The sequence below is a fragment of the Mus musculus genome, chromosome 4 (genome assembly GCF_000001635.26).
Source record: "Mus musculus strain C57BL/6J chromosome 4, GRCm38.p6 C57BL/6J".
Lineage (NCBI taxonomy): Eukaryota > Metazoa > Chordata > Mammalia > Rodentia > Muridae > Mus > Mus musculus.
The window spans coordinates 99,710,253-99,735,957 of record NC_000070.6 but is presented as its reverse complement, the minus strand read 5'-3'; the positions used below and the strand labels follow the sequence as shown (position 1 = coordinate 99,735,957).

At 43.3% G+C, this 25,705-nt stretch overlaps 1 protein-coding gene across 11 annotated transcripts in view; it reads right to left on the bottom strand.

Annotated features, from left to right (window-relative positions):
• Alg6 (asparagine-linked glycosylation 6 (alpha-1,3,-glucosyltransferase)) overlaps nt 1–20,362 on the bottom strand; it is a 47,865-nt gene extending 27,503 nt beyond the window's left edge. For 6 of the 11 annotated variants that reach the window (XM_017320257.1, XM_030253605.1, XM_006503155.1 and 3 more), the window contains exons 1-3: nt 20,252–20,359; nt 16,725–16,927; nt 9,011–9,095 (exon numbers count right to left, since the gene is read on the bottom strand). Coding sequence is in view for 8 of the 11 variants with exons in the window: in XM_006503155.1 (XP_006503218.1) it covers nt 9,011–9,095; nt 16,725–16,806 (167 nt within the window). In the remaining 3 variants the exon portion in view is untranslated. Of the gene's footprint in view, nt 1–9,010; nt 9,096–16,724; nt 16,928–20,251 lie in introns of those variants that run through there. The other 5 variants (XM_006503158.2, XM_006503161.2, XM_017320256.2 and 2 more) reach the window with 3 other exon arrangements.
• Between the last annotated feature and the right edge of the window lie 5,343 nt (nt 20,363–25,705).

Here is a 25,705-nt window from a genome sequence, read left to right as displayed (position 1 = left end):
AGTTTTTATCACAATTGCTCTGTAGTAAAGCTTTAGGTCAGGCATGGTGATTCCACCAGAGGTTCTTTTATCCTTGAGAAGAGTTTTTGCTATCCTAGGTTTTTTGTTATTCCAGATGAATTTGCAAATTGCTCCTTCTAATTCGTTGAAGAATTGAGTTGGAATTTTAATGGGGATTGCATTGAATCTGTAGATTGCTTTTGGCAAGATAGCCATTTTTACAATGTTGGTCCTGCCAATCCATGAGCATGGGAGATCTTTCCATCTTCTGAGATCTTCTTTAATTTCTTTCTTCAGGGACTTGAAGTTTTTATCATACAGATCTTTCACTTCCTTCGTTAGAGTCACGCCGAGATATTTTATATTATTTGTGGCTATTGAGAAGGGTGTTGTTTCCCTAATTTCTTTCTCAGCCTGTTTATTCTTTGTGTAGAGAAAGGCCATTGACTTGTTTGAGTTAATTTTATATCCAGCTACTTCACCGAAGCTGTTTATCAGGTTTAGGAGTTCTCTGTTGGAATTTTTAGGGTCACTTATATATACTATCATATCATCTGCAAAAAGTGATATTTTGACTTCCTCTTTTCCAATTTGTATCCCCTTGATCTCCTTTTGTTGTCGAATTGCTCTGGCTAATACTTCAAGTACTATGTTGAAAAGGTAGGGAGAAAGTGGGCAGCCTTGTCTAGTCCCTGATTTTAGTGGGATTGCTTCCAGCTTCTCTCCATTTACTTTGATGTTGGCTACTGGTTTGCTGTAGATTGCTTTTATCATGTTTAGGTATTGGCCTTGAATTCCTGATCTTTCCAGAACTTTTATCATGAATGGGTGTTGGATCTTGTCAAATGCTTTTTCTGCATCTAACGAGATGATCATGTGGTTTTTGTCTTTGAGTTTGTTTATATAATGGATTACATTGATGGATTTTCGTATATTAAACCATCCCTGCATCCCTGGAATAAAACCTACTTGGTCAGGATGGATGATTGCTTTAATGTGTTCTTGGATTCGGTTAGCGAGAATTTTATTAAGGATTTTTGCATCGATGTTCATAAGAGAAATTGGTCTGAAGTTCTCTATCTTTGTTGGATCTTTCTGTGGTTTAGGTATCAGAGTAATAGTGGCTTCATAAAATGAGTTGGGTAGAATACCTTCTACTTCTATCTTGTGAAAAAGTTTGTGCAGAACTGGAGTTAGATCTTCTTTGAAGGTCTGATAGAACTCTGCACTAAACCCGTCTGGTCCTGGGCTTTTTTTGGCTGGGAGACTATTAATAACTGCTTCTATTTCTTTAGGGGATATGGGACTGTTTAGAAGGTCAACTTGATCCTGATTCAACTTTGGTACCTGGTATCTGTCCAGAAATTTGTCCATTTCGTCCAGGTTTTCCAGTTTTGTTGAGTATAGCCTTTTGTAGAAGGATCTGATGGTGTTTTGGATTTCTTCAGGATCTGTTGTTATGTCTCCCTTTTCATTTCTGATTTTGTTAATTAGGATTTTGTCCCTGTGCCCTTTAGTGAGTGTAGCTAAGGGTTTATCTATCTTGTTGATTTTCTCAAAGAACCAACTCCTCGTTTGGTTAATTCTTTGAATAGTTCTTCTTGTTTCCACTTGGTTGATTTCACCCCTGAGTTTGATTATTTCCTGCCGTCTACTCCTCTTGGGTGAATTTGCTTCCTTTTTTTCTAGAGCTTTTAGATGTGTTGTCAAGCTGCTAGTATGTGCTCTCTCCCGTTTCTTCATGGAGGCACTCAGAGCTATGAGTTTCCCTCTTAGAAATGCTTTCATTGTGTCCCAAAGGTTTGGGTACGTTGTGGCTTCATTTTCATTAAACTCTAAAAAGTCTTTAATTTCTTTCTTTATTCCTTCCTTGACCAAGGTATCATTGAGAAGAGTGTTGTTCAGTTTCCATGTGAATGTTGGCTTTCTGTTATTTATTTTGTTATTGAAGATCAGCCTTAGTGCATGGTGATCTGATAGGATACATGGGACAATTTCAATATTTTTGAATCTGTTGAGGCCTGATTTGTGACCTATTATGTGGTCAATTTTGGAGAAGGTACCATGAGGTGCTGAGAAGAAGGTATATCCTTTTGTTTTAGGATAAAATGTTCTGTAGATATCTGTCAGATCCATTTGTTTCATCACTTCTGTTAGTTTCAGTGTGTCCCTGTTTAGTTTCTGTTTCCATGATCTGTCCATTGGTGAAAGTGGTGTGTTGAAGTCTCCCACTATTATTGTGTGAGGCGCAATGTGTGCTTTGAGCTTTACTAAAGTTTCTTTAGTGAATGTGCCTGCTCTTGTATTTGGAGCATAGATATTCAGAATTGAGAGTTCCTCTTGGAGGATTTTACCTTTGATGAGAATGAAGTGTCCCTCCTTGTCTTTTTTGATGACTTTGGGTTGGAAGTCAATCTTATCAGATATTAGGATGGCTACTCCTGCTTGTTTCTTCATACCATTTGCTTGGAAAATTGTTTTCCAGCCTTTCATTCTGAGGTAGTGTCTATCTTTTTCTCTGAGATGAGTTTCCTGTAAGCAGCAAAATGTTGGGTCTTGTTTGTGTAGCCAGTTTGTTAGTCTATGTCTTTTTATTGGCGAGTTGAGACCATTGATGTTAAGAGATATTAAGGAAAAGTAATTGTTGCTTCCTGTTATTTTAGTTGTTAAAGGTGGCATTCTGTTCTTGTGGCTGTCTTCTTTTAGGTTTGTTGAGGGATTACCTTCTTGTTTTTTCTAGGGCGTTGTTCCCGTTCTTGTATTGGTTTTTTTCTGTTATTATCCTTTGAAGGGCTGGATTCGTGGAGAGATAATGCGTGAATTTGGTTTTGTCGTGGAATACTTTGGTTTCTCCCTCTATGATAATTGAGAGTTTGGCTGGGTATAGTAGCCTGGGCTGCAGTTTGTGTTCTCTTAGTGTCTGTATAACATCTGTCCAGGCTCTTCTGGCTTTCATAGTCTCTGGTGAAAAATCTGGTGTAATTCTGATAGGCTTGCCTTTATATGTTACTTGACCTTTTTCCCTTACTGCTTTTAGTATTCTATCTTTATTTAGTGCATTTGATGTTCTGATTATTATGTGTCGGGAGGAATTTCTTTTCTGGTCCAGTCTATTTGGAGTTCTGTAGGCTTCTTGTATGTTCATATGCATCTCATTCTTTAGATTTGGGAAGTTTTCTTCAATAATTTTGTTGAAGATGTTTGCTGGACCTTTGAGTTGAAAATCTTCATTCTCATCCACTCCTATTATCCGTACGTTTGGTCTTCTTATTGTGTCCTGGATTTCCTGGATATTTTGAGTTAGGATCTTTTTGCATTTTCCATTTTCTTTGATTGTTGTGCCGATGTTCTCTAAGGAATCTTCTGCACCTGAGATTCTCTCTTCCATCTCTTGTATTCTGTTGCTGATGCTCAAATCTATGGTTCCAGATTTCTTTCCTAGGGTTTCTATCTCTAGTGTTGCCTCGCTTTGAGTTTTCTTTATTGTGTCTACTTCCCTTTTTAGGTCTAGTATGGTTTTGTTCATTTCCATCACCTGTTTGTATGTTTTTTCCTCTTTTTCTGTAAGGACTTCTACCTGTTTGATTGTGTTTTCCTGTTTTTCTTTAAGGACTTGTAACTCTTTAGCAGTGTTCTCCTGTATTTCTTTAAGTGATTTATTAAAGTCCTTCTTGATGTCCTCTACCATCATCATGAGATATGCTTTTAAATCTAGGTCTAGGTTCTCAGGTGTGTTGGGGTTCCCTGGACTGGGCGAAGTGGGTGTGCTGGGTTCTGGTGATGGTGAGTGGTCTTGGTTCCTGTTAGTAAGATTCCTCCGTTTACCTTTCGCCATCTGGTAATCTCTGGAGTTAGTAGTTATAGTTGACTCTGTTTAGAGATTGTTCTTCTGGTGATTCTGTTACCGTCTATCAGCAGACCTGGGAGACAGATTCTCTCCTCTGAGTTTCAGTGCTCAGAGCACTCTCTGCTGGCAAGCTCTCTTACAGGGAAGGTGCGCAGATATCTTGTATTTGGGCCTCCTCCTGGCCGAAGAAGAAGGCCCAAAACAGGACCTTTCTCAGACACTGTGTTGCTTTGGCAGTTCCCAGGTGGTACAGACTCTCACCTAAGCAGACTAAATTCCTAAGTTCCTTGGAGTCCCGGGACCAAGATGGCGACCGCTGCTGCTGTGGCTTAGGCCGCCTCCCCAGCCGGGTGGGCACCTGTCCTCCGGTCCGGAAGGTGGCCGGCTGTCCCCGGCCCACACAGGGTGCTGCCTCAGCGCCTCTGTGCTTCCGCCTGTTCCAGAAGCTGTCAGGTTCTCTGGCGCACCCTCTCACCTGTTCAGACTAATTTCCTAAGTTCGGCGGGTCCCGGACCAAGATGGCGACCGCTGCTGCTGTGGCTTAGGTCGCCTCCCCAGCCGGGTGGGCACCTGTCCTCCGGTCCGGAAGGTGGCCGGCTGTCCCCGGCCCACACAGGGTGCTGCCTCAGCGCCTCTGTGCTTCTGCCTGTTCCAGAAGCTGTCAGGTTCTCTGGCGCACCCTCTCACCTGTTCAGACTAATTTCCTAAGTTCGGCGGGTCCTGGACCAAGATGGCGACCGCTGCTGCTGTGGCTTAGGCCGCCTCCCCAGCCGGGTGGGCACCTGTCCTCTGGTCCGGAAGGTGGCCGGCTGTCCCCGGCCCACACAGGGTGCTGCCTCAGCGCCTCTGTGCTTCCGCCTGTTCCAGAAGCTGTCAGGTTCTCTGGCGCACCCTCTCACCTGTTCAGACTAATTTCCTAAGTTCGGCGGGTCCCGGACCAAGATCGAAAAACAGCACTTTTAATAATAATCTTAAAAAAACTGAAGGCCAGTTTCAAAAAAACACATGAAGATATGGCTTATGGGAAGGGGAAGACTTCCTGGATAAGCAGGCTTGATCAAGACTTTGTAAATAATTCAGCTAGCATATGTAACTCAGTCCCTCTACATAAAAGAGTCCGTGAACCAATGGGGAAAACCTGGTCTAGAGTCCATAAAGGTGCCTGGTACCTCCAGTTAAAGATGTGAAGGAATTGTAAAAAAGGCACTGTGCCTCTAAGAAGAAAATTAAGTTTATATGAATATATTTCTTAGTTGTGTCCTTTGTAGCTAAGCAACTTCTTCCATCCACTTTACTCTCAGTCACTGGAACAATTTATGTACACCGTAGTGTTTTGAATGTTTGGCCCAGGGAATGGTACTATTTGGAGGAGTAGCCTTGGAGTAGGTATGTCACAGTGAGTGTGGCTTTAAGACCCTCTTGCAAACTGCCTGGAAGCTGGTCTTTCACTGTTTGCCTTTGGATGAAGATGTAGAACTCTCAGCTCCTGCTGTACTATGCCTGCCTGGACACTATCATGCTCCTGCCTTGATGATAATGGACTGAACTGCTGAACTTGTAAGCCAGCACCAATTAAATGTTTTTATAAGAGTTGCCTTGGTCATGGTATCTGCTCATAGTAGTAAAACCCAAACTAAGACAGAAGTTGGTACCAGGAGTGGGGTATTGTGTGATAGGCCTGACCATGCTTTTGTTTGGAAAAATGTAGATTTTGGGACTTTGGATTTGGAAAGCAGTGGAATGCTTTAAAAAGAGCTTAATGTGCTGTCCTAGTAGGACCATGGAAGACTTTGTAACTGAGAGTGATTTGAATTGTGTGGACCTGGCCCAAGAGGTTTCAGTGGAGAATCTCAATATGTGGCCTTGAAACTGTTTTTGTGGTATTTTGGTGACGAATGTAGCTATTTTTTGCTCTTGTCTAAAGAGTCTGCCTGAGGCTAAGGTGAAGAGACTCAGATTAATTGCATTAACAAAGGAAGTCTCAGAAACGCCCATCATAGATTTTGTTCTCTGGTTAAGTCTCATAAAGAACATTTTAAACAAGCGTAGCAAGCTGGGAAAGGAAAAATATAAAATATATGGTTCGAGTATTAAAGAGGCATCAGGAAGTAAAATGGCACTGAATCCTGTGTTCAAAGATATTAAATTGAATTAAGGGACCTTGAAGCAAGACCACACCCAGCTAAGTTTAGGTCAAGGCACGGTAGTACAAGCCTTTAATCCCAGGAGGCAAAGACAGGCAGATCTTTGAGCTCAAGGCCAGCCTAGAACAGAGCAAATTCTAGGTGAAGAAAAACTTTAATTCAGGCTTGGTGGACCAAACCTTTAATCCTGGTGCTTAGGAGACAAGCATGCACATCTCTGAGTTCAAAGTCAGTCTACAGAGCAAGTTCCAGGGCAGCCAAGCTTAGGCAATGAAGGAGTTGGAAAACAGAAAGCTAGTGGTAATGCACAGAACAAGGGGCCATGTTCCAGCTACAGCAAGCAGCTTTGGCCACCTGGCTCTGGCTTTAGAGTCCAGAATAGAAGGGACTACTGAGACAACTGATGCTGGTTAGCTGGAGCTAAGAAATTAGTCAAGAGAACAGCTTCACTGAGGGGGAATCTGGGAAGTGTTTTCTGAGAGCACAAAGAAGATAGCCGTGGTTGTAACTCATGCTGCAGCTGTACTTGGTAATTTGTAAGAGTCACCTAGGTGGTACTAGTTTTGAAGGCATGATCAAGAACACCTGACGCTTGGCACTGTGAGAGGCCATTGGTGAAGGTGCAGCCTCAGTGGCAATTGAAGGTCCAGGACTGAAGGGGTCATGTAAAGGAGTTGAGGCTTGGCACCATGAAGAGAGCCTATGAGAAGCTATTGGTAAAGCCTAGTTGCAGTAGAAGACCCCAGTGTATTGGAGATGCCAATACTATGGGATGATCACCAAGAACAGCAGCAGCAGTGGAGTGGATCAACCGAAGCTAAACAACTGAGTTAAACATGTGAAGTTAAGTTACCATCTGGCAAAACCTAAGTACTTAGCAGGAGTTCTAACTTACCATTAACCACTGAACTACTGGGATGGATTCAGCAATGGGAGATAAAGTAATCTGAAGATCACATTTTGATCAGAACAACTTGATTTGGTGTCTAGCTTGTAAAGAAAAGGCTGCTTCTCATTTACTTTCACCTTGAGATTCACTGTAGATGATGAGTGAAAGAGGTGCTGAGATGACAGTAAGCTGTGAACATGCACTCACACATCCGGGAAGACGGCAAGGTTAAGGACTATGCTCCCCAATCTTAGAGTAATTCCTAAGAAAGGGAGTCAGGCTCATAGGCACATGGCCAGTAATCACAGCTACTCAGGATGGTAAGACAACAGAATTACCACTCCAGGCCAGCCTCAACTACAAGGTGGGACTGTCCAAAAGGAGAAAAGAAAAGAGAAGCATGAAAGAAGACAGCAGAGTGGTGGAGGCCCTGTCTCACAAGTGCAAGTTTCTAAGAATGGCTCCCAGAGGCTCATACATTCCAGTACTTAGTCATCAGGAATGGAACTGATAAGATCAGAAGGACGGTGGCCTTGTTGGAGGAAGTGTGTCACTGAGGGTGGTCTCGTAGGTTTCAAAAGTGCATGCCAGGCCCAGTTCTCTCTCTGCCTGTATCAGGATGTAGCTCTCAGCTACTGATCCATCTTCTCTCATATGTGGGTCCTTAATTTTAATTCTCATACTGGTAGAGAAACTAGAAAGAGAGCATGAAAAGAGAAAAGATCTTGAGGGGCAGGAGGAATGGGAGGGAGGCTGGAGATCTGGAGAGGAACAGTGTGGTTCCCAGTACCCACGTTGAGAGGCTCACAACTGCCTCTGACTCCAGCTCCAGGCATCCAACACCATCCTCTGGACTCAATCGTGCACATGCCCACACACAGACACACAAAATATGTTTGATTCCTTTTCAAAGAAAGGGCTGTGGAATATGTAAGGCATGAAAGCAGAAAGGGGCTCTTGGCTGGGGAGAAAGGGAACCAGCAGAGGGAAAGGGGGGAGGTAAGGGTTGTGAGAACACACATGTGTGAAGTGCCTTAATAAAGCCCTTACTGACCAGTGAAGTATGCAGCCGATCACTTCCATTCTGCAAGTGATAAAACTACAAGAGAAAGTTAGAAATCTGCAAAGGTCACAGCAGCAATGGACAGAGCTGGGGTCTGACCTCTGACCTGCACTCTTCATACTACAGCACTAAGATTCCTCCAGGTAGATGTGTATATGAAACTAAGGTTAGGGACCATGTTTTAGTGGTTGAGAATAACAACAATTTCTATGATGTTCTCAGTACTATAAAGCACGAGACCATACAAGCCACACCATGAAACCACTGATGGGTAGAGTGACCTTTCCTTTACACTACAGACAGAACCACAGAAACAAGACCATGTAAGAGGAGACAAACGAATATTCCTCCCTTCGAGAGATGGTAACTGGGGTCTGTAGTGTGCCAGTGTGCAGTGTAATCAGAGATGGCCAAAGGGACAGAAGTAAAATTTTCAGTTGAAAACAAATTCAAAGCTCCTTTGTATTCCTTTCAGCCTCACACATAGCCAGTTATCATTGCCAAGACCTCTCTGTGTTACCTAGAGCTGATGATATCACAGTAAGCTATAGTGAAAAAGGTACAGATTAGGAAACGGCAAAGATACTGTCTGCTCATGATGCTGTTTTTAGCTTATACCCATCCAGAGGGGTTTTCAAGACATACATTGTTCTTGTATCAGACTTGTAGTTTAGGGCGTGGCAGGATGTCTCATATGTAAAAATGCTGTACAAAGCCTGACATCCTGAATTTGATCCCTGGAACCTATGTAAATGTGGAAGGAGAAGACCAACTCCACAGAGCTGTCCTCTGACACCAGAGGCACACTGTGGCATGGGTGAACCCCCATATCATCACACGTGATAAGAATAAATAGAATTTAAAGATGTTTAAAAATTAGAAGTTTTAGATTAAAAGCAAAAACTAGCTAACTGGGTATGTATATGGATAATTTTCAGGACTGTGAAACTTCAAAGATGAGATCCAATATGTAAGAGATGAACAAAGTTGTGTTTTTCTTTTAAACAATATCATATAATCTATATTAACTATAATAAACAATAAAACCAAACCAAAATTATCCATACCACTGTTTGACTGGTAAATTAAGGGTAATTTCCTGCCAGTGCCTCTGAGCTTCATAATCACCAAACATAGGTGGTTTTCCAGCACCTAGAATGAAAAGCAAAAGAGAATAATAATGAACTTTTAGCATACTGTGTGGGACATGAGCTAGAGAAGGAATGCAGGAGTTACCAAGGTCAACGATGAGGCCTGAATCCACTACTGCAAGTTACCAAGTGACCACATGCTAGAGCAAATACCAGATAGGTGAAGACCCAATACAGAGCCTAGCACAGCAGACACTCAGGAAGCAGGGCCACTGTAGCACCACTCAGTTTATTAGTAGTACAGGGTATACACAATTGGTTTTTTTGTTTTGTTTTGTTTTGTCAATTTTAATTTGCTCACACAGCTTTAATCTCAGCACTGGGGAGGCAGAGGCTAGATAATCTTTATGAATTCAAAGCCAGCCTGGTCTACATAGTGAGTTCCAGAACAATCAGGAATACAGAGTTGTAATGTGTAGAAATCAGAGGACGACTCTCAAGAGGCAGGTATCTATCTCTTGCCACCTTATGGGATCCAGAGACTCGAGTTGTACAGCGTGCATGCAAGCACTTCTACCCAATGATTCATCTTGCCAACCACCAGGTTGACTTGGACTTTCGGAGAAAAACTGCCACCAACACAGTGGTTTGCATGTGAAACGTGCATGGCTGAGCACTTGGTCCACAGCTGGAGGAGCAGTTTTCGAAGGCTGTGGAACCCTTCAGAGGTAGAGACTTGAGGAACTGGGTCAATGGGGCAGGACCTTTGAGGCTTGCTAGCCACACCCTACTCCAGGGCCCTTCTCTTCCCCATGGGGATTCAACCTGAGCAGGCTGTTCCCATTGCTGCCGCAGTGCCTTCCCCACAGTGACTTGCCAACCCTCAAACTGGAGGGCAGATAAACACATGTGGTTTCATGTCAGGTATTTCATCACAGCAATAAGAAAAGTAGCAACGCAAATACTTCAAAAAAGTATGATAAATTAACTACAAACATCTGCCTTTACAAACTGAAAATAAAAAACTTAAGGTTGAACACAGAATTAAAAACAGGCTATGTACTTATTGATAAGGGTCAGACTACTATCAAATGATTTATATAAAAACTCAAAGGCCAATGAGATATCTCAGCAGCTAAAGCAATCTGCCACCAAACCTGAAGTCAATCCCTAGACCACACATGGTGGAAGAGAGAACCAATTACTAAGTTGTCCTGACTTCCACACACCAAGCACTGCACACACAATAAGCAAATAGATTTTTTTAAAAAAGCTTGTAATTTGTTATCTTCAAAAGTTATAAATAAGGGATAATAAGCCTTTAATAACTAACATGTATGTCTAGTGCTAAATATAATGACCCCATGAACTAAGTGTTATTATTTCCCTAATTTGGGACTGGGAAAATAGCCGGGCATGGTGGCACACGCCTTTAATCCCAGCACTTGGGAGGCAGAGGCAGGTGGATTTCTGAGTTCGAGGCCAGCCTGGTCTACAAAGTGAGTTCCAGGACAGCCAGGGCTATACAGAGAAATCCTGTCTCGAAAAAACCAAAAAAAAAAAAAAAGACTGGGAAACAGTCTCTAAGTAGTAAAAGCAGGCTCTGGATCTCAGCCAGCAGGCTGGCTCTAGAACACGTTCTCTATTTTTAATCTTTTTTTAGGAGTACATTTTTAATGGTTTATTTTTATTTTATATGCAACAGCGTTATGCCTCAATGTATGTCTGTGTGATGGTGTCAGATCCCCTGGAACTAGCGTTAGAGACGATTGTAGCTGCCATGTGGGTGCTAGAAATTGAATCTGGGTCCTCTGACAGAGCAGCCTGTGCTCTTAACTGCTGAGCCATCTCTCCAGCCCCTAAACGCACATTCTTAACTCCTACCCTGTCATGCCCACACAGATGACAAATCTCCATCTAGCAAACAGTAAGCACCTATTTGACCAGTAGTTGACCACTGAAAAGTGAGGAAGCCCAGAAAAGTACAATAGAGTCATAGGTTTTTAAGTCAACAAATAAGGTAGAAATCAAAATAGCCATATACGCTTCTAACCTAGTCAAAAGATATGTCACACTGAATAATGTGACTCTGCTCACTGAAATCTAACCCAGATTTAGTAAAGTTGTTTGCATTTGTTGGCTAGATTCTACCAGTAGTAGAATTTCTAAGGAGACAATCTGAAATTATGGGGAAAGCAGACTAACAGTTCTATACACTATAAATACATGTGTATAAATATGTACATGAGTAACTGGCACAAGAAATGACCCACAGTTCAAACCCACTTGTACATATGCAACTCCCCTGTCTCTCAGAATGTTTACTCAACTTTGTCTCCTCAGGACGTGTTCGCCTAGTGCCTCTCGGAGTACCTGGCAGACTCCCAGTGACAGCTGATACAGCAAAGACACTGGTGTAGTTAGTGTGACACCGCAAGGCTTTTCATTCAACCAATGTGAGTCCTTCCTTTCTCACTTAATGAATGTGCAGCATCCACCTGTGGTGGGAGACTAGTTATGCCAAGGCTGTTTGAATATAAAGCCCATGTATTGGCTCTTGCCCCCAAACACCTTTACTGTTTGGCACTTTAAAACTTCTGTTCATTATTTACTCTCTATTCTACCTATGACTTCTATCAGGTCATACATGCTACTTCAAGAACCACCTCAGAGGACCAGGGAGAGGGCTCTGCGGCTAAAGTGCTTGCCACTAAATCCTGCTGGTCTGAACTCGATCCCTGGAACCCATATAAAAAGCTGAATATGGTAGTGCACATCTGCAATCCCAGGATCTCTAAAGCAGGGGAGGAGGTAGAGAGAAGCATCCAGACGCCTTTGGGCCAGCTAGCCTGAAACAGTAAGCGCATCCCTGCCCTAATGAGGGAGTAGGGGAGAACCCACTCCCTCCCTCGGGGTGTCCTCACATCTGCACTCACACTCACATGCTACATAAGTTCTTCAATCACCTTAGGGGATGGATATATCTAGCATGTGCAAGGTTCAATCCCTAGTGCCAAAAACAAAAGTTGAGTTGAGTGTAATACAAGAATCACTTCAGAAGTTAAGGATGAATGGGGCAAGGATGTAGCATACACCTTTATTCCTCTATTTGGGAAGAAGAGGTAGAAAGATCTCTGTGAGGTTGAGATCAGCCTGCTCTACTTCAGGCCAGCCAGGAGTACATAGTGAGACTCTGTCTCAAAACAAATTAGGCACAGTGGTGCATCTCGTAATCCCAGCACACAGGAGTGGAAAGGCAGGAAGATCACAACTGCAAGGCCACTCTGGACAACACAGGCTAGACTAGTCCAGCCTAGGATACACAAGCCTTGTCCCAAAGTACACACAAAATCATTTCAAATCCTAAATCCCCCATGAGCCTCCCCTTACAAACTAAAATATAAACGGTTAATTAGTGACTTCTCACAATATGTACATTTCCATATCATGTGTGTCACATGGCCATGCTATTTCCTAATTGAAAGCCAAGTATGAATGTTAGTTCCTGGAGACAGAAAATTTTGTTTTCCATAAATCAAAGTAAGCGTCATGGTAGGCATGTACTAATCTTAAAATGGACTCAATTAAACGCAACAGGAAGAGAAAAATAATTTCTCCTAGTAATTTCTTAAAGGAAAAGAATTCTCCAACCAGTTATTTACATTTTTTACATGTGTGATGTGTGTGAATCTAGTTCAGTGACTACAACCACTGAATATATAGTTTCTTTGGGAAGACAAAAAGAGGGTTTCTTTTTCTTTTTTCAATGCCATTAGGATAATAAATTCAAAAAATATTTTGGTAATTCCCTATACCTAAAGAAAGAAAAAAAATCAAACTATCTAGATGTCCTAAAACTACTCTGGAAACAGGGCAGTCGATGTGAAGAATTTATGACTGCTCTCTAACAAACAGAAGAACGGATAACGACTCTCTTCAGGGTTGGGAAACAAGTTGTTACCCAGAGCCTGACCTACTTCAATAAATTCAGCTGACACTGGCTATGAAATTAGTACTTAAGTTTTTAAAACTGCTAAAGTGCCCTCAAAGCAACCCAGAAGGACAGCCCAACTGCGCCTGAGGGAGCTTCACTCAGAAGGGCAAAAGGATTCCCTCCACAGTGGTTAAGGGGAGCGAGAACCATATAAAGACAGCGCACCGACGACCAATGCGCACCCACAGACCCCAGCTCTGTCAGCCCCAGGAGCACTAAAAAGGTTCACTTTAGCAAATGCTAACATATTCAAAATGGTAATTAAATATAAACACGCAGCCTGTCAGCAACACACACTTTACAGTGAGCTTTAAATGTTCCCAGAGAAGAGTGGACTGTATTTTCCTATGAACTTCTTCTCTTACCTCTGTAAGAATACACAGCCGTTCACAAACAGGAGTGGTTAAGCCAAAGGAAACCAACCAACTAAATCTCATGCTGTCACGGTTTTTAATAAATGATATTTTGCAAAAGCTGATTTTTTAAAATGACTTTTTCCTTAGCTACCAATATAATTTGTGGTTGGAGTCAGGGGAGATGACAAACAAAAATCAAACGTTGTTATAATTGTTTAGGTAGACTGCAAGAGGCACTCTGTGTAAATCTCTGTGAGAAATAACAAACTATCCTAAATAAAAAGCTGTCTATTCCCCATAGCTTATTTAATGTAACAGATAATATTCAGTATCTTAGTTCTATGGAAAAGCAAGACTAAAAACAAAATGGGGATCAATTTTAGAAGAAATTAAAGTACAATAGAGTATTTAAGTAGTTTTCTAAATGGTGTATGCATTTCAAAGGAAGTTTAATTCAGTAAAACTAAAGCAAGCTAACCTGAATTTCTATACAAGGATTTGGACATGCTACCCAGAGTACAGCCCGAGATACAATGCAGATGTTAAGCTGAAGGAATCCGAGAAACAGCAGGCACAGACAGGTCTCTCTAACCTTTCCCTAAAGCAAGTCACAAGACCATCAAGCAAGAAGTGCTCTGGTAAACTCTCAGCATAACCAACAATGACCTTGGACTCCTGATCTTTCTGCTTCTACCTCCCCAGAGCTGAGACTATTGGTATGCACCAACTTACCTAGCTTATGTGGCATCAGGGATTGAACTTGTCTACTCCTTACCAGACCTAGAGCAAAATACTCAGGTTTAAGGGTTTCTTTGACTTCACATCTCCTTAGGGAGCCGCTAAGTTCTGTTGCTATAGTTAGGAAACTAGGAGGCTTACGTGGCTCCTATACAACTCCTTTGTTCCGTTTGTTTGCCTGGTGGTTGACGTGAACCACATAGCCAGCTCCATGAAACAATACTTGTAATAAACTTGGTAAGCATGCTGTGGCCACTGCACATAGATAATCCCATTTGCCTGTCCTCACCCAAATTCTAGGTTGATTCTAGAACTAACTCTTAAAACAAGTATGATCTTATGTCCTTTCTACGCTCACAATCAGTCTGACTCATTTGTCTCAACACACACACACACACACACACACACACACACACACAGACACACACACACATACTCTGTATTCTTCAATTCTTCTTGCTTTGTTTCATGTTTTCTTCCACCAGAATGTTCTTCTCAACCATTTTCTGCCTAGTAAAATCTTTTAGAATATACTAAAATGTTACATACTAAGATTTTCTCATCTGAATTAGAAAATGTCTACTGTTCCAAATCCAGTCACTTTAATTTAAAAGTAATATATATTTGCATATCTTCTCTAGGAAATATACTATTTATCATTCTTTATTATTATTAAAGCCTTAATAAATACCAAGACCTCTTTTTGGCTATACAACAAACTAATATTTGGAAGGTTTTGTTGTTGTTGTTGTTGTTTATTTGTTTGTTTTTTAGGCAAACTCTCGTATAAACCAGGCTGGCTCTGAACTCACTCTATAGCCAAAGCTGGCCCTGAATTCCTGATCTTCCTGCCTCTACCTCCTGAGTGAGTGCTAGGATTTCAGGTGTTGTGAGCACATCTGGCCAAATCTGAAGTTAAATGATCTACTGTGATGATCGATAGAGGTGAGGCATGACCATGAGCTGACTCTTCCTATATAGAGAACACAGCTCATACTTATTATTTGCATTAATCCCTCAGGCAACCTGCTGAAGTATTTATTGACACTCCTGCCTTATATAAACGTTCAGAGAAGTTAAATAACTTCTCCAAGATTAGGCAACTAACAGGTAAAATAATTAAAATTTGAGCCCATGTTTTACTGCACAACATTCAAGCAATTTTATTTTATTAAAAAGAACATCTAATTATCATTTATTGAGTATCTGCTGAGTTTCAAGATAGTAGGTACAATGAAGCAATTTTAAACTTTCTCAAAAATACAAATTCATCTGAGGGGCAGGGTGGAAGAAAAGTTTCTGGCACAAATCAACATCCATGTTTGCATGTATGGAGGGGGCTGTCACAATGACTCGGGTCACAATGGTCAGGGCCTCCTCTTCCTCAGAAGCCTCAGGAAGCAGAGTCACAAAAGTGTAAGAGGTAAATATACTGGCTGGAATCAAGTGACCACATCTGAACCCTGTTGTCATTTAATAGTTGTCTTGGTTTTTATTGTTCTTTTATATTTTTTTTGATATGTATAGATGTTTTGCCTGCATGTATATCTGTGTACCACATGTGCTTGGTGCCTACGGAGGCCAGGAGAGGATGCTGGATCCTCTGGAAATGGAGCCACAGCCAGTTAGTAGCACCAAGTGGGTGCCAGGAGCCAAATGTAGGTGGCTTGAGCTATCTCACCAGCCCACTTTCTTTCTTATTCCAAATTATGTTCAGATGCATCGTCCTGGCGAATGATCAGTGTGAGCTAAATGTCCACACTCCTCAGGACTGCCCCATCTTGCGTTTGACATTTGGCTATCTCCCATCTTCAGTGGTTCTGTTAAATACTGAAGTGTACAGTGCCAGTCACCGCTCAGCATGCACTTGCTACTCGTTCTATTCTGCCTCTCTACCTCTGACCTTCTTCCCACCATCTTTTTTATTACCAGAAAATTCTACAACCAGATTGCCTAGATAAATGTTAAACCAAAACTCCAGCTATTTCCAAAAATGGCTGTGCTGAGTTACATCTTGGTTCTTTTTTCTCCCCAGGCTACTTCTCCACAGACACACACAATCAATTTTTCACTTTTTCCTCCCACTTTTATTCCTTTTGAAGACCTTTTTTTAAAAAAATATATATATATATATTTTTTTTAGTCTTTAAGGTCACTCTAATATTACATAGTGGTAGCTGTATTTTCTTCGGTTTCCCTCAAATCCTTAAATCAGACATCTTATCTCAAGTCCACTCTGGTGTGCTTTCATCAGTCCCTTCTGTTACCCTTGTACCTCAAATATAACTACATTATCACACCTAACAGTGACCGATTCCCTTTCTCAGTCTAGTAACCTGCTTCTCCACCAGCAAACACAGGCCCTTGACTGAGACCATCTTCAAGGACTACCTCAAGACATAATCACACCTCAGTCTGTCATCCTCCAAGCTAGAGGACGTTTTTGTCTCCTGTATCAGGCAGTATATTTACCTCTTACACTTTTTCATTATAATTAGATGTATATATTTCCTTAATCATAACAATAAAGACTCAAATTCCTCAATTTCAGTCAAGTAGGACTACTCCCCAATCTCTGAGACAGGATCAGTGTAGTTCCTACCTGAGTAGGAACTGAGAGAGACCGTCCACCGCACCGTAAGTCCTAGTAAGACCACGACTGCCATCCACGGCCAGCTCTCCATGCTTGCTCCAAAGTCAGTCACGGGTCTCCTTCTTCAAAGCGATGTCACCATTAGGAGCTTGAGAGGATTGTAAACGATGCTGTGCTTCAAAACAGTGAAAACTTGATTATGTCTTTGTAGCCTAGGGAGAAAAACAGGAAGAACCAAGATTTAACTCAGCACAGCACCCCAACAAAGAACACATCAGAAATGTGGGGAGGCTTTGGCGGAGTGGACTGGGAGAGCTACAGAGGACTCCTGTCCCTCAGGATTGAGATATATACTGCAAGCAAAGGGCCGTTCTGTAAAACTCAGTGCAATGTGTCTAACGGTAAAACAGACAAAGGCTTGGGGATCGTTTTGTTTTGTTTAAAGGCAGGTTTATTGGGAAGCTGCTCTCAGGTGAACGAGTTCACTGGCCCCAAGGACCAAGGCCAGGGAAGTTGCCATGGGAAAAGAAGAGGGGCTAGGGGAGGGAGAGAGAAGGGGCCCTCAGTTCTCACTATAATCTACAAAATAAAATAACATTTCCCTAAGGTTGGCCATGGTTATGGTGCTTATCATGGTGACAGACAGCAAACTGAGAGCCATAACGACTGGGTTAGATGAACTGTCCTCTGTTCCAGATCATCTGGTTTTCTAGGTACTTCTTCAGGAAAATTAAAACAAACAAACAAACAAACAAACAAACACCCCAAGCCTTTTGATAAGCTGAATTATCAGCATCATGAATGTACCAAAGCTAGGAAGCCTCAGAGGTATCACGCCGCCCCAGCTGGCCAAACGCACAATGGTGGAAGACCAGCTACACGACAGATGAAACTCAAGCCCAAAAAGTTTTCTCTAGCAACTATAGAGAAAATCTAACTCCAGACCTAACAAAAATTTGTAAATTCAAATACATTCAAAGCACTGTACTTAACTGTGAGGGGAGGGGTAGAATCAAGTGTGTGCTCACTGACAAGAAGGCAATGGATAACTAACACCCTCAGTTCTGCATGGGCCTGTGAATGATGGCACATTTAACAGGCACGTTGATTGTTGGCAAGAAAACGTGATAGGAGTGCAGGCCAGTGGTAGGTCCAGAGTTCAATACCCAACATCAATATAAGTAGATAAACACCGAGGAGGCAGTCTAAGGAAATGAGAGCTGCCCAAACACAAAGGGCCTTCTCAGGAAGGACTTCCTCTTCAAGTCCAAACACGGCCTGGCTGATGATAGTATTTTAGATGTAGAGACAGGATCTCACTGTGTTGCTGGTCACCAACCTTATTCTAGGTTCTCCTGCCTCAGAATCCTAAGCACTAGGATGACAGGTCTGTACTTATAGGAATCTTTAAGATTCTTTTTTAATTTTGTGTGTGTGTGTGTAAGTCCACAAGTGTGCAGGTGCCCTCAGAGGCCAGAGGTGGCAAACTGCCTGGAGCTAGAATTAGAGGCAGGGGCTGGGAATCGAAATCAGGTCCTCTATAACAGAAGCAAGCACTCTTAACTGTTAACTTCCTCAGGCCCCCCCCCCCAGAACTATCTTTAAGAGTCAGAATAAATGACTAATTTTTAGATTTCAGTCAGCGTCTCCCTGCTACATGTTGGCACTTTCACAGAGCCTCTCTGATGAACTAGGCCCTCTTACATCAATCATCAATCAAAATGCAATCAGGTATAGTGACGCATGCTTCCTATCCCAGCATTTTTGAGGCAGAGGCAAGCAAATCTCCAAGTTCAAGGCCAACCTGGTCTATAAATCCAGTTCCAGGACAATCAGAGCTACACAGAAAAACCCTGTCTGAAAAAAAATTATTTTTTAAAAAAGAAAGAAAAGCACCAGTCTTGCCAATAAGCCAGCCTGGTGGGAGCATTTTTTTTTTTTAAGGTTTATTTACTATTATATCTAAGTACACTGTAGCTGTATTCAGATGCACCCGAAGAGGGCGTCAGATCTCATTACAGATGGTCATGAGCCACCATGTGGTTGCTGGGATTTGAACTCAGGACCTTCAGAAGAGCAGTCAGTGCTCTTAACCACTGAGCCATCTCTCCAGCCCGGGAGCATTTTTTTTTTTTTTAGTTGAAGTTCTCTTCAACTAAAGCTTCCTACTCTAGCTTGTCGAATTGACAGTAAACTAGCCAGCACACATGTATGGTACTACAAATTAATAAAAAAAATAAATAAATTGAGCTAGAGAAAGTAGCCAAGGAACTAAAGGGATCTGCAACCCTATAGGTGGAACAACATTATGAACTAACCAGTACCCCGGAGCTCTTGACTCTAGCTGCATATGTATCAAAAGATGGCCTAGTCGGCCATCACTGGAAAGAGAGGCCCATTGGACTTGCAAACTTTATATGCCCCAGTACAGGGGAACGCCAGGGCCAAAAAGGGGGAGTGGGTGGGGAGGGGAGTGGGGGTGAGTGTATGGGGGACTTTTGGGATAGCATTGGAAATGTAAATGAGGACGATACCTAATAAAAAATTAAAAAAAAAAAAAGAATTGAAAGAACACCCTGCATTGTATTTAACCATACATTTTTAAAGCCACAGATCAACAACAGAAACAACAACAACAAAAATTACCTAAGGGGGTAGGGTTAATGAGGAGGGGGGTTCTCTGGAGAGGTCTTGTGAGATGAAATGAATATTGTTATTTGAACTGAGAAACAGAAAAAGATACGTTCCCTGGGTGAGTGATGAGCAACAAGTTCCAGTAGAATTATGTACAGTATGGTTCTGCAAGCATGTTATTCCAACAAACGAGCTTATGAGGAAATGCCATTCACTTGTTATTCAGAACAAAATTGCTATGCGAGCAAAGATCATTTCTAGTCCTTTCAATGTCCTTCCATCCTTAGAGTTCGGTTGGCAGAAAGCAGGAACCCACTTGACTAGAGAAGGTAGTCGGGGTGGACAAATGTGGGCAGGAGAAGGGAGGAGAGAGTGAGGGATACTACATTTTCGGAAGTCCTGTGTGAAACACAGTGAAACACGAGGTCTCACCGTGTTGCTCTGGCTAGCCTAAAACTCTCCAATGTAGAACAGGCTGGCCTGGAAACCTGAGATCCTCCTGCCTCTGCCTCCCAGTGCCACCATTCGGGCTATCTCCCCCTTAAACAGCAGGCGACTGCTGTGCCACCTGCAAGAGCAGCTCAGCAACTTTCTCAGGAGGCCACGCACAGATAGCAGGCACATCCCGACAAGGGGCCAGACCGTCAAGTCCCAGACTTCTTTTTCCTGCTAAGGTACCCTCGGGACATCAGCCTCGGGAGGGACAGACCCACAGGACGGCGGGGACAGGGTCGCCGAGGCCAATCCGGCCAGGCCGCGTCACTTCTGCAGGACAGCCACACGCCGGGGATCTCGGGGATGGGCGAGACCTCCCAACAAGCCCCCGAGAAGCCCGCTCGAGCCGGCTGCCGGGACCTCCCGACGCCTGCCGCCTCCAGACCTCGGCAACCCCAGGCTCTTACCAGCCTCTGCTCTCCAGAATTGGCGCCCGCAGAGAACCAGCGAATGCGCCTGCGCACTCACAGCCCGAGGAGCACGCGCGCTCCCAGCGGCGCTCACGGGAGCGAGCCCGTAAGGCGAGGGGGCGGAGTGGTGGGCGGAGTCATCGTGGAGGGGCGGGACTGGGAGAGCTAGACTGCCACGTTGCGGGAGGCGGGGTGCAAGCCCTGGAATTCGAGAAGCCTGGCGGCTGGGGTTAGGTCAGGGGCAGGTGGAAAGCCCCTTGCTCCTCTTTCCCGGGACCACGGCCAAAGCTTGAGCGGCTGCTTAGCCCACGGATTCCTGTGAGGGGCGGCTCCTGCGCTCTTCGCACTGGCGAGCCCTTGGCCAGTCCTCATCCCGAGTGGCAGGTCTTCCTCCTGGGTCAGTGCCCTACAGCAGCCAGCCTACTTTCTTAGAGCTAAGCAAAGACTACTTGCCCCAGTAAAGTTGAGAAGTTACTTCTAGTGAGAAACCGTTTCTAGAGCCTCTGGGTTGAGCCTATGAGCAGCAATAGCTACACACGGTGACATTCTCACCTCTAGGGAGGCTGAGGCAAGAGGATGGAGAGTAAGAGGGTCAGCCTGAGATACACAGCAAGACCCTGTCCCTGACCCGCCAAAAAAAAAAAAAAAAAAAAAAAACTCCGTCCCAGAATAGACACTACATGCCCCATCAGGCAACTTGAACCATCCGTTCCCACATTTGCCAAAAATAATATCCCCCTCCTTCCCTCACACCCTGCTTTTGATTTGTGCCATTTTGTAGACACCAACTCTGACATAAGTGAAAACAAATATTGAGTATTGCTGGGGGAGGTGAATTGGGGGTGGGGGAAGAAGTATGTGTTACCTGTGTGTACTTGAAGAGATCAAAGGTCGATGCTGGTGTCTTTCTCTATCCATCCCCACCTTACATTTTGAGACAGTCTTTCACTCAACCTAGAGCTCACCTGTTTGACTACACTGGAGTCTCTGCTCTCACAAAATTCTCTTCAAAAAGCATTTCCCATGCAAAAAAAGAATAGAAAGCAGCACAATGAAGTGCACACTGTCACATTAGTAGTATACACACCACAGTCCATGGGAGTTAAGACAAGACTTGGACTCGGTGTAAACTATTAACTGTCAGGAAAGGCTTCTTCCTGAATGAGCCACCTTAGCTTTGAAAGAAAAATCAGACACAGGTGATAATGGATGTGTCAGAGGGAAAAGTTATGGTTAGACCAGGGTGAGAACTAGGAAGGGTCAATGGGACAGGGGATGTGTAAAGGTCTTTGTAATGTAGGAAGTGTGCAGGACAGCAAGGTTAAAGGAAAGAATATTATGGGATGGTCCCCAAGGTAGTGTGTTGGGAAGCTTGGAATCGACTTGGAAGAAGATGCTACACTGTAGTGAATTTGATGTGATGTCAACACAACAAAATACTAACACTTGTGTGCCACTTGTGAATCAGAACCTAGGAAAGATGCTGGAGCTAAAGATAGAACGTTTTTATTTGCTGAAGAAATGAGGGAGCTAATGGGGAAGAAAGATAAGCAGCTGTACTTAAGTGAGCGTGTGTTAGCCCGCCAGGAGGAGGTGAGCTGATGAAGTCTCTAGCATGCTGACACATGCTGTCTGAAGCCCAGCACATTACAGGATCACACATACATGAAACACCTTGGACACGCCAAAAATCCATGTGTTCGTGTGTTTAAGCTTCTGCCAAATGAAAGATGAAGCATTGCTATGTTATGTCACACTGAGACCAGAAGAAAAAGGCAAGCTACTATTTAAACTAGTAACGGTAATAAAACATGTCATTCAGAAATATGAAAAGGAAAATATATATCAAAGTGATAAAAAGTTATTAATGTCCTCTTCTGGCCTCTCAAGCCAAATAGTTTTTAACTAATAGTTAAAATAATAGTTTAATAGTTTTTAATAGTGTTTATCATGGAATTGGTAAACTGTTTATTGAAGTATTAGGAGTGTCAAAGCCCCTACTTCGTAGCTGAACTGCCTCAGCACTGCCATCTACACACTTGCCCCTGCTCTTTCTCAGTAGGTACTATCTTTCCCCTCTGACTGTGCCATGCCTATAAATAACAGAGGCTATATAAATGCATTTTGGATGATAACATTTACCAGCAGCAAAGAAAAGATAAGATATAGCGCAATTGCTGAGTAGATCAAGCTTTCAGACACATAAGATAGTAAGTAGTTAAGAACTGTGATCTAGGGGCTGGAATGATGGTGTAGCAGTTAAGAGCACTTGTTGCTCTCACACAGGACCTTGGTTCAGTTCCCAGCACCCACTTGTGGCTTAGAACAAAGACCTGAGATTAGATCCTCCACACCCACATAAAAAGCCAGGGGTGGCCCTGCACCTTAGCTGGGAGGGAGGGTGTGAAGCCAGGGAATTACTGGGACCTGCTGGGGTGGCCATCGGCCTAGTTGAAATATAGTCTCAGGTTCAGTTCCCCCTTGTCTCAAGGGAATAAAGTGGGAAGGAATGGAGGAGGATACTCAATGCCTAGATCGAGGCTACCTCAGTATCTGCTCCTTGACAAAGAGGGTGGGGCCCCCAAGCCCTTTCCTGACTAAACCATTTGCTACTTGAGTTCTCAGCATGTCAGCACATTCAGCTCTCCCTCAAACGATGCCAGCTTCATGCAGCCATCTGTCCACTCTGGGGACATAGCAGTTGACTACAGACTCCCTAGTTTGTTTGTTCCTTGTTATCAGGCCCTTGGGATAGTCTATAGGTTCCCTCTCAAACTGGCACCCACACGGAGGGCTCCGGGACAGAAGTGGCAAATGAGCATCCTCTCCTCTGCTGACCTCTGCCAAAAGGTAGGTCTCTGTGTCACAGGAACCCCAAAGACATTTGAGGCTTGTCCTGTGGATAGGACTGCCAGACTCTCACCAGGGCCATCTGGTTTACCTTCTGGATGAGGTTTCCACTTCCCCTCCCCAGGCCAGGAGCTGCACAGCCCAGCTCTGGGCTGCTTACTGATTATCGCTCAGTGACCTCATGTTTCCTTTCACTATTCCACTGTCTTATCACGCACTTTGTGGGGTGTGTGAGCATGCATGTACACATGGGGAGTGTGTGTGTGTACACATGTAGGGGGTGTGAGTTAGGGAGTATGGGTGTATGTATATGTGGGCTGCATGTTACTGTGTGGGATTTGAGTGTGTGTGAATGTGTGTGGTATGAATGTGTGTATATGTGGTGTGTGTATGAGTGACAAAGGTGTGAATGTATGTCTATATATATGTGTGGGGTATATGAGTATGCATGTACACGTGGAAAATGTATGTGTGTGTACACATGTAGGGGGTGTGCACATGTGTGTGGGAATGTGCACATATTGGGGGGGGAGGTATGAGTGTGTGTGTATGTGTGGGCTGTGTGTGAATGTATGTGGGGTGAGTATGTATGTGTGAAGTGTGTATGACTGTGGGGGAGGGGTAAATGTATGTATATGTGTGTGTATCTATGGTGTGTATGAGTAAGAAAGGTGTGAATGTATGTGTATGTGTATGTGTGAGGTGTGTTTGAGTATGGGGGTGAGTTTTGTGTGTGTGTGTGTGTAGGGGGGTGAGTAAATGTATGGGGTTGTGATTGTGGAGGTGTAAATGTGTGCTTATGTGAGGGATGAGTGAGGAGTGTGTGTGTGTGTGTGTGTGTGTGTGTGTACCCTTCAGATTCCAGAAGATGCTCTAATACAGTGTCTTAGTGATTGTTTCTGGTTAGTTGCTTGGTTTGTGGGATTTTGTTGTCATTTTTGCTCCTGCATTTGTATGCTTCCCCTTTTACTACATTGTTATTATTTTTAAACCAGTTTTACTTTTAAAACTGAAAATAATAACAAGTCCCTTCGCCATGTGAATGAATAGATTATGTTGTACTCAGAATACTACTTAGCAAAATAAATCAGTGCCACCCACAAACCTGGGCCAGGGTCACAATGATTCTTTCTGGTGAAAAGAGCCACACACAAGAAAAGGCCTTGGAAAAATTGTGTTGATTCATTTACATTTCTAGAAATGATATCACACAGTAATGGCAAAATCAGTACTCTCCTGGGCTATAGAGAGAGCATGGGAAGGGAGAAAGAGACTACATCAGTGAGCACGCGGAAAGAGTTGTGAGTGACCAATCTGTATGCACATTTTCAAATAAGAGAGCTTTAGAATCTGCTTATAGCAATTTTTATCAAATTGTGTGTTTGAAGTATTAGGCGGTTCATTATATGCCAATTATATTTTAATAGAGCCATTAAAAGTTTCAGGTCCAGGAACTTAGATCCAAGACTGAAAATTGTAGACCAGCATACTGTCTACTAGAAAATACACTATATTGTCCAAGTCAGAGACAAGTCTGGCTTAGCAGATAGCCATTAAGATAAGATTACTTCTTCCTCAACTGAGCCAAAAAAGTAAAGAAGAAACATGAACAGAGACAGATTAGAAATAACCAGGTTTTTACGCACATATGTGTTTGAAAGGGGAGGGTTAAGGCAATAGTGAGGGGAAGAGAGTGTCTACATAAAGTTTACACACATATGTGTTTGAAAGGGGAGGGTTAAGGCAATAGTGAGGGGAAGAGAGTGTCTACATAAAGTGGGGGCAGCCTGCCGGGTCCAGGGATGGAGAACACTGACCAGGACCTAGTCAGCCTAGTGAGCAGTCAATGGTGGGGAGGGGGGCAGTCGTCTACTGTCCTCACTCCTTGTATAGCATTTATTTTATTTTATTTTATTTTATTTTATTTTATTTTATTTTATTTATATGAGTACACTGTAGCTGTCTTCAGACACACCAGAAGACAGCATCGAATCCCATTACAGATGGTTGTGAGCCACCATATGGTTGGTGGGAATTGAATTCAGGACCTCTGGAAGAGCAGTCAGTGCTCAACCACTCTCCAGCCCTTGTACAGTTGATGTGTCGGGACAACAGCAATGACATCACTGTCCCCATCCCCTTCAGTCCATCTATGAAGTTGCATGCTCTCAGATTGAGGCTTTGAGTGGGTCTGGCAAGCCCAGTTCCCTGTGTTAGGGGAGCTGTGGATCTCATAAACACCAGTGTGCTGGGAGTGACACAGGGGAAATGATGAGCCACACTGCCAGGGCCAGACATTCTCACAGCGATTCTAAAGTGAGAACCTGGGACTGTAGCAACGTCCTAAGCACCTGGGCTCCTCCCAGATGAGGCTGGGTGGTGACAGGTGTGCCAAAGTCAAACCAGAGTGATTTCCTGCCCATACGTTCTGACTGCCTGGTGCTGCCACTGGGAGGCTGGGTATGCCAAGAGCTGTAGCTGAAGCTGCTGGGACCCTCACAAAGAGCTGTTGTTCAGCTGCTTGTTAGGGATCCCAGATGAGGGCTGAAGGATGGATCTCTATGGAAAGCATGATTGCAAGTTTCAGTTGGCCCCAAAACT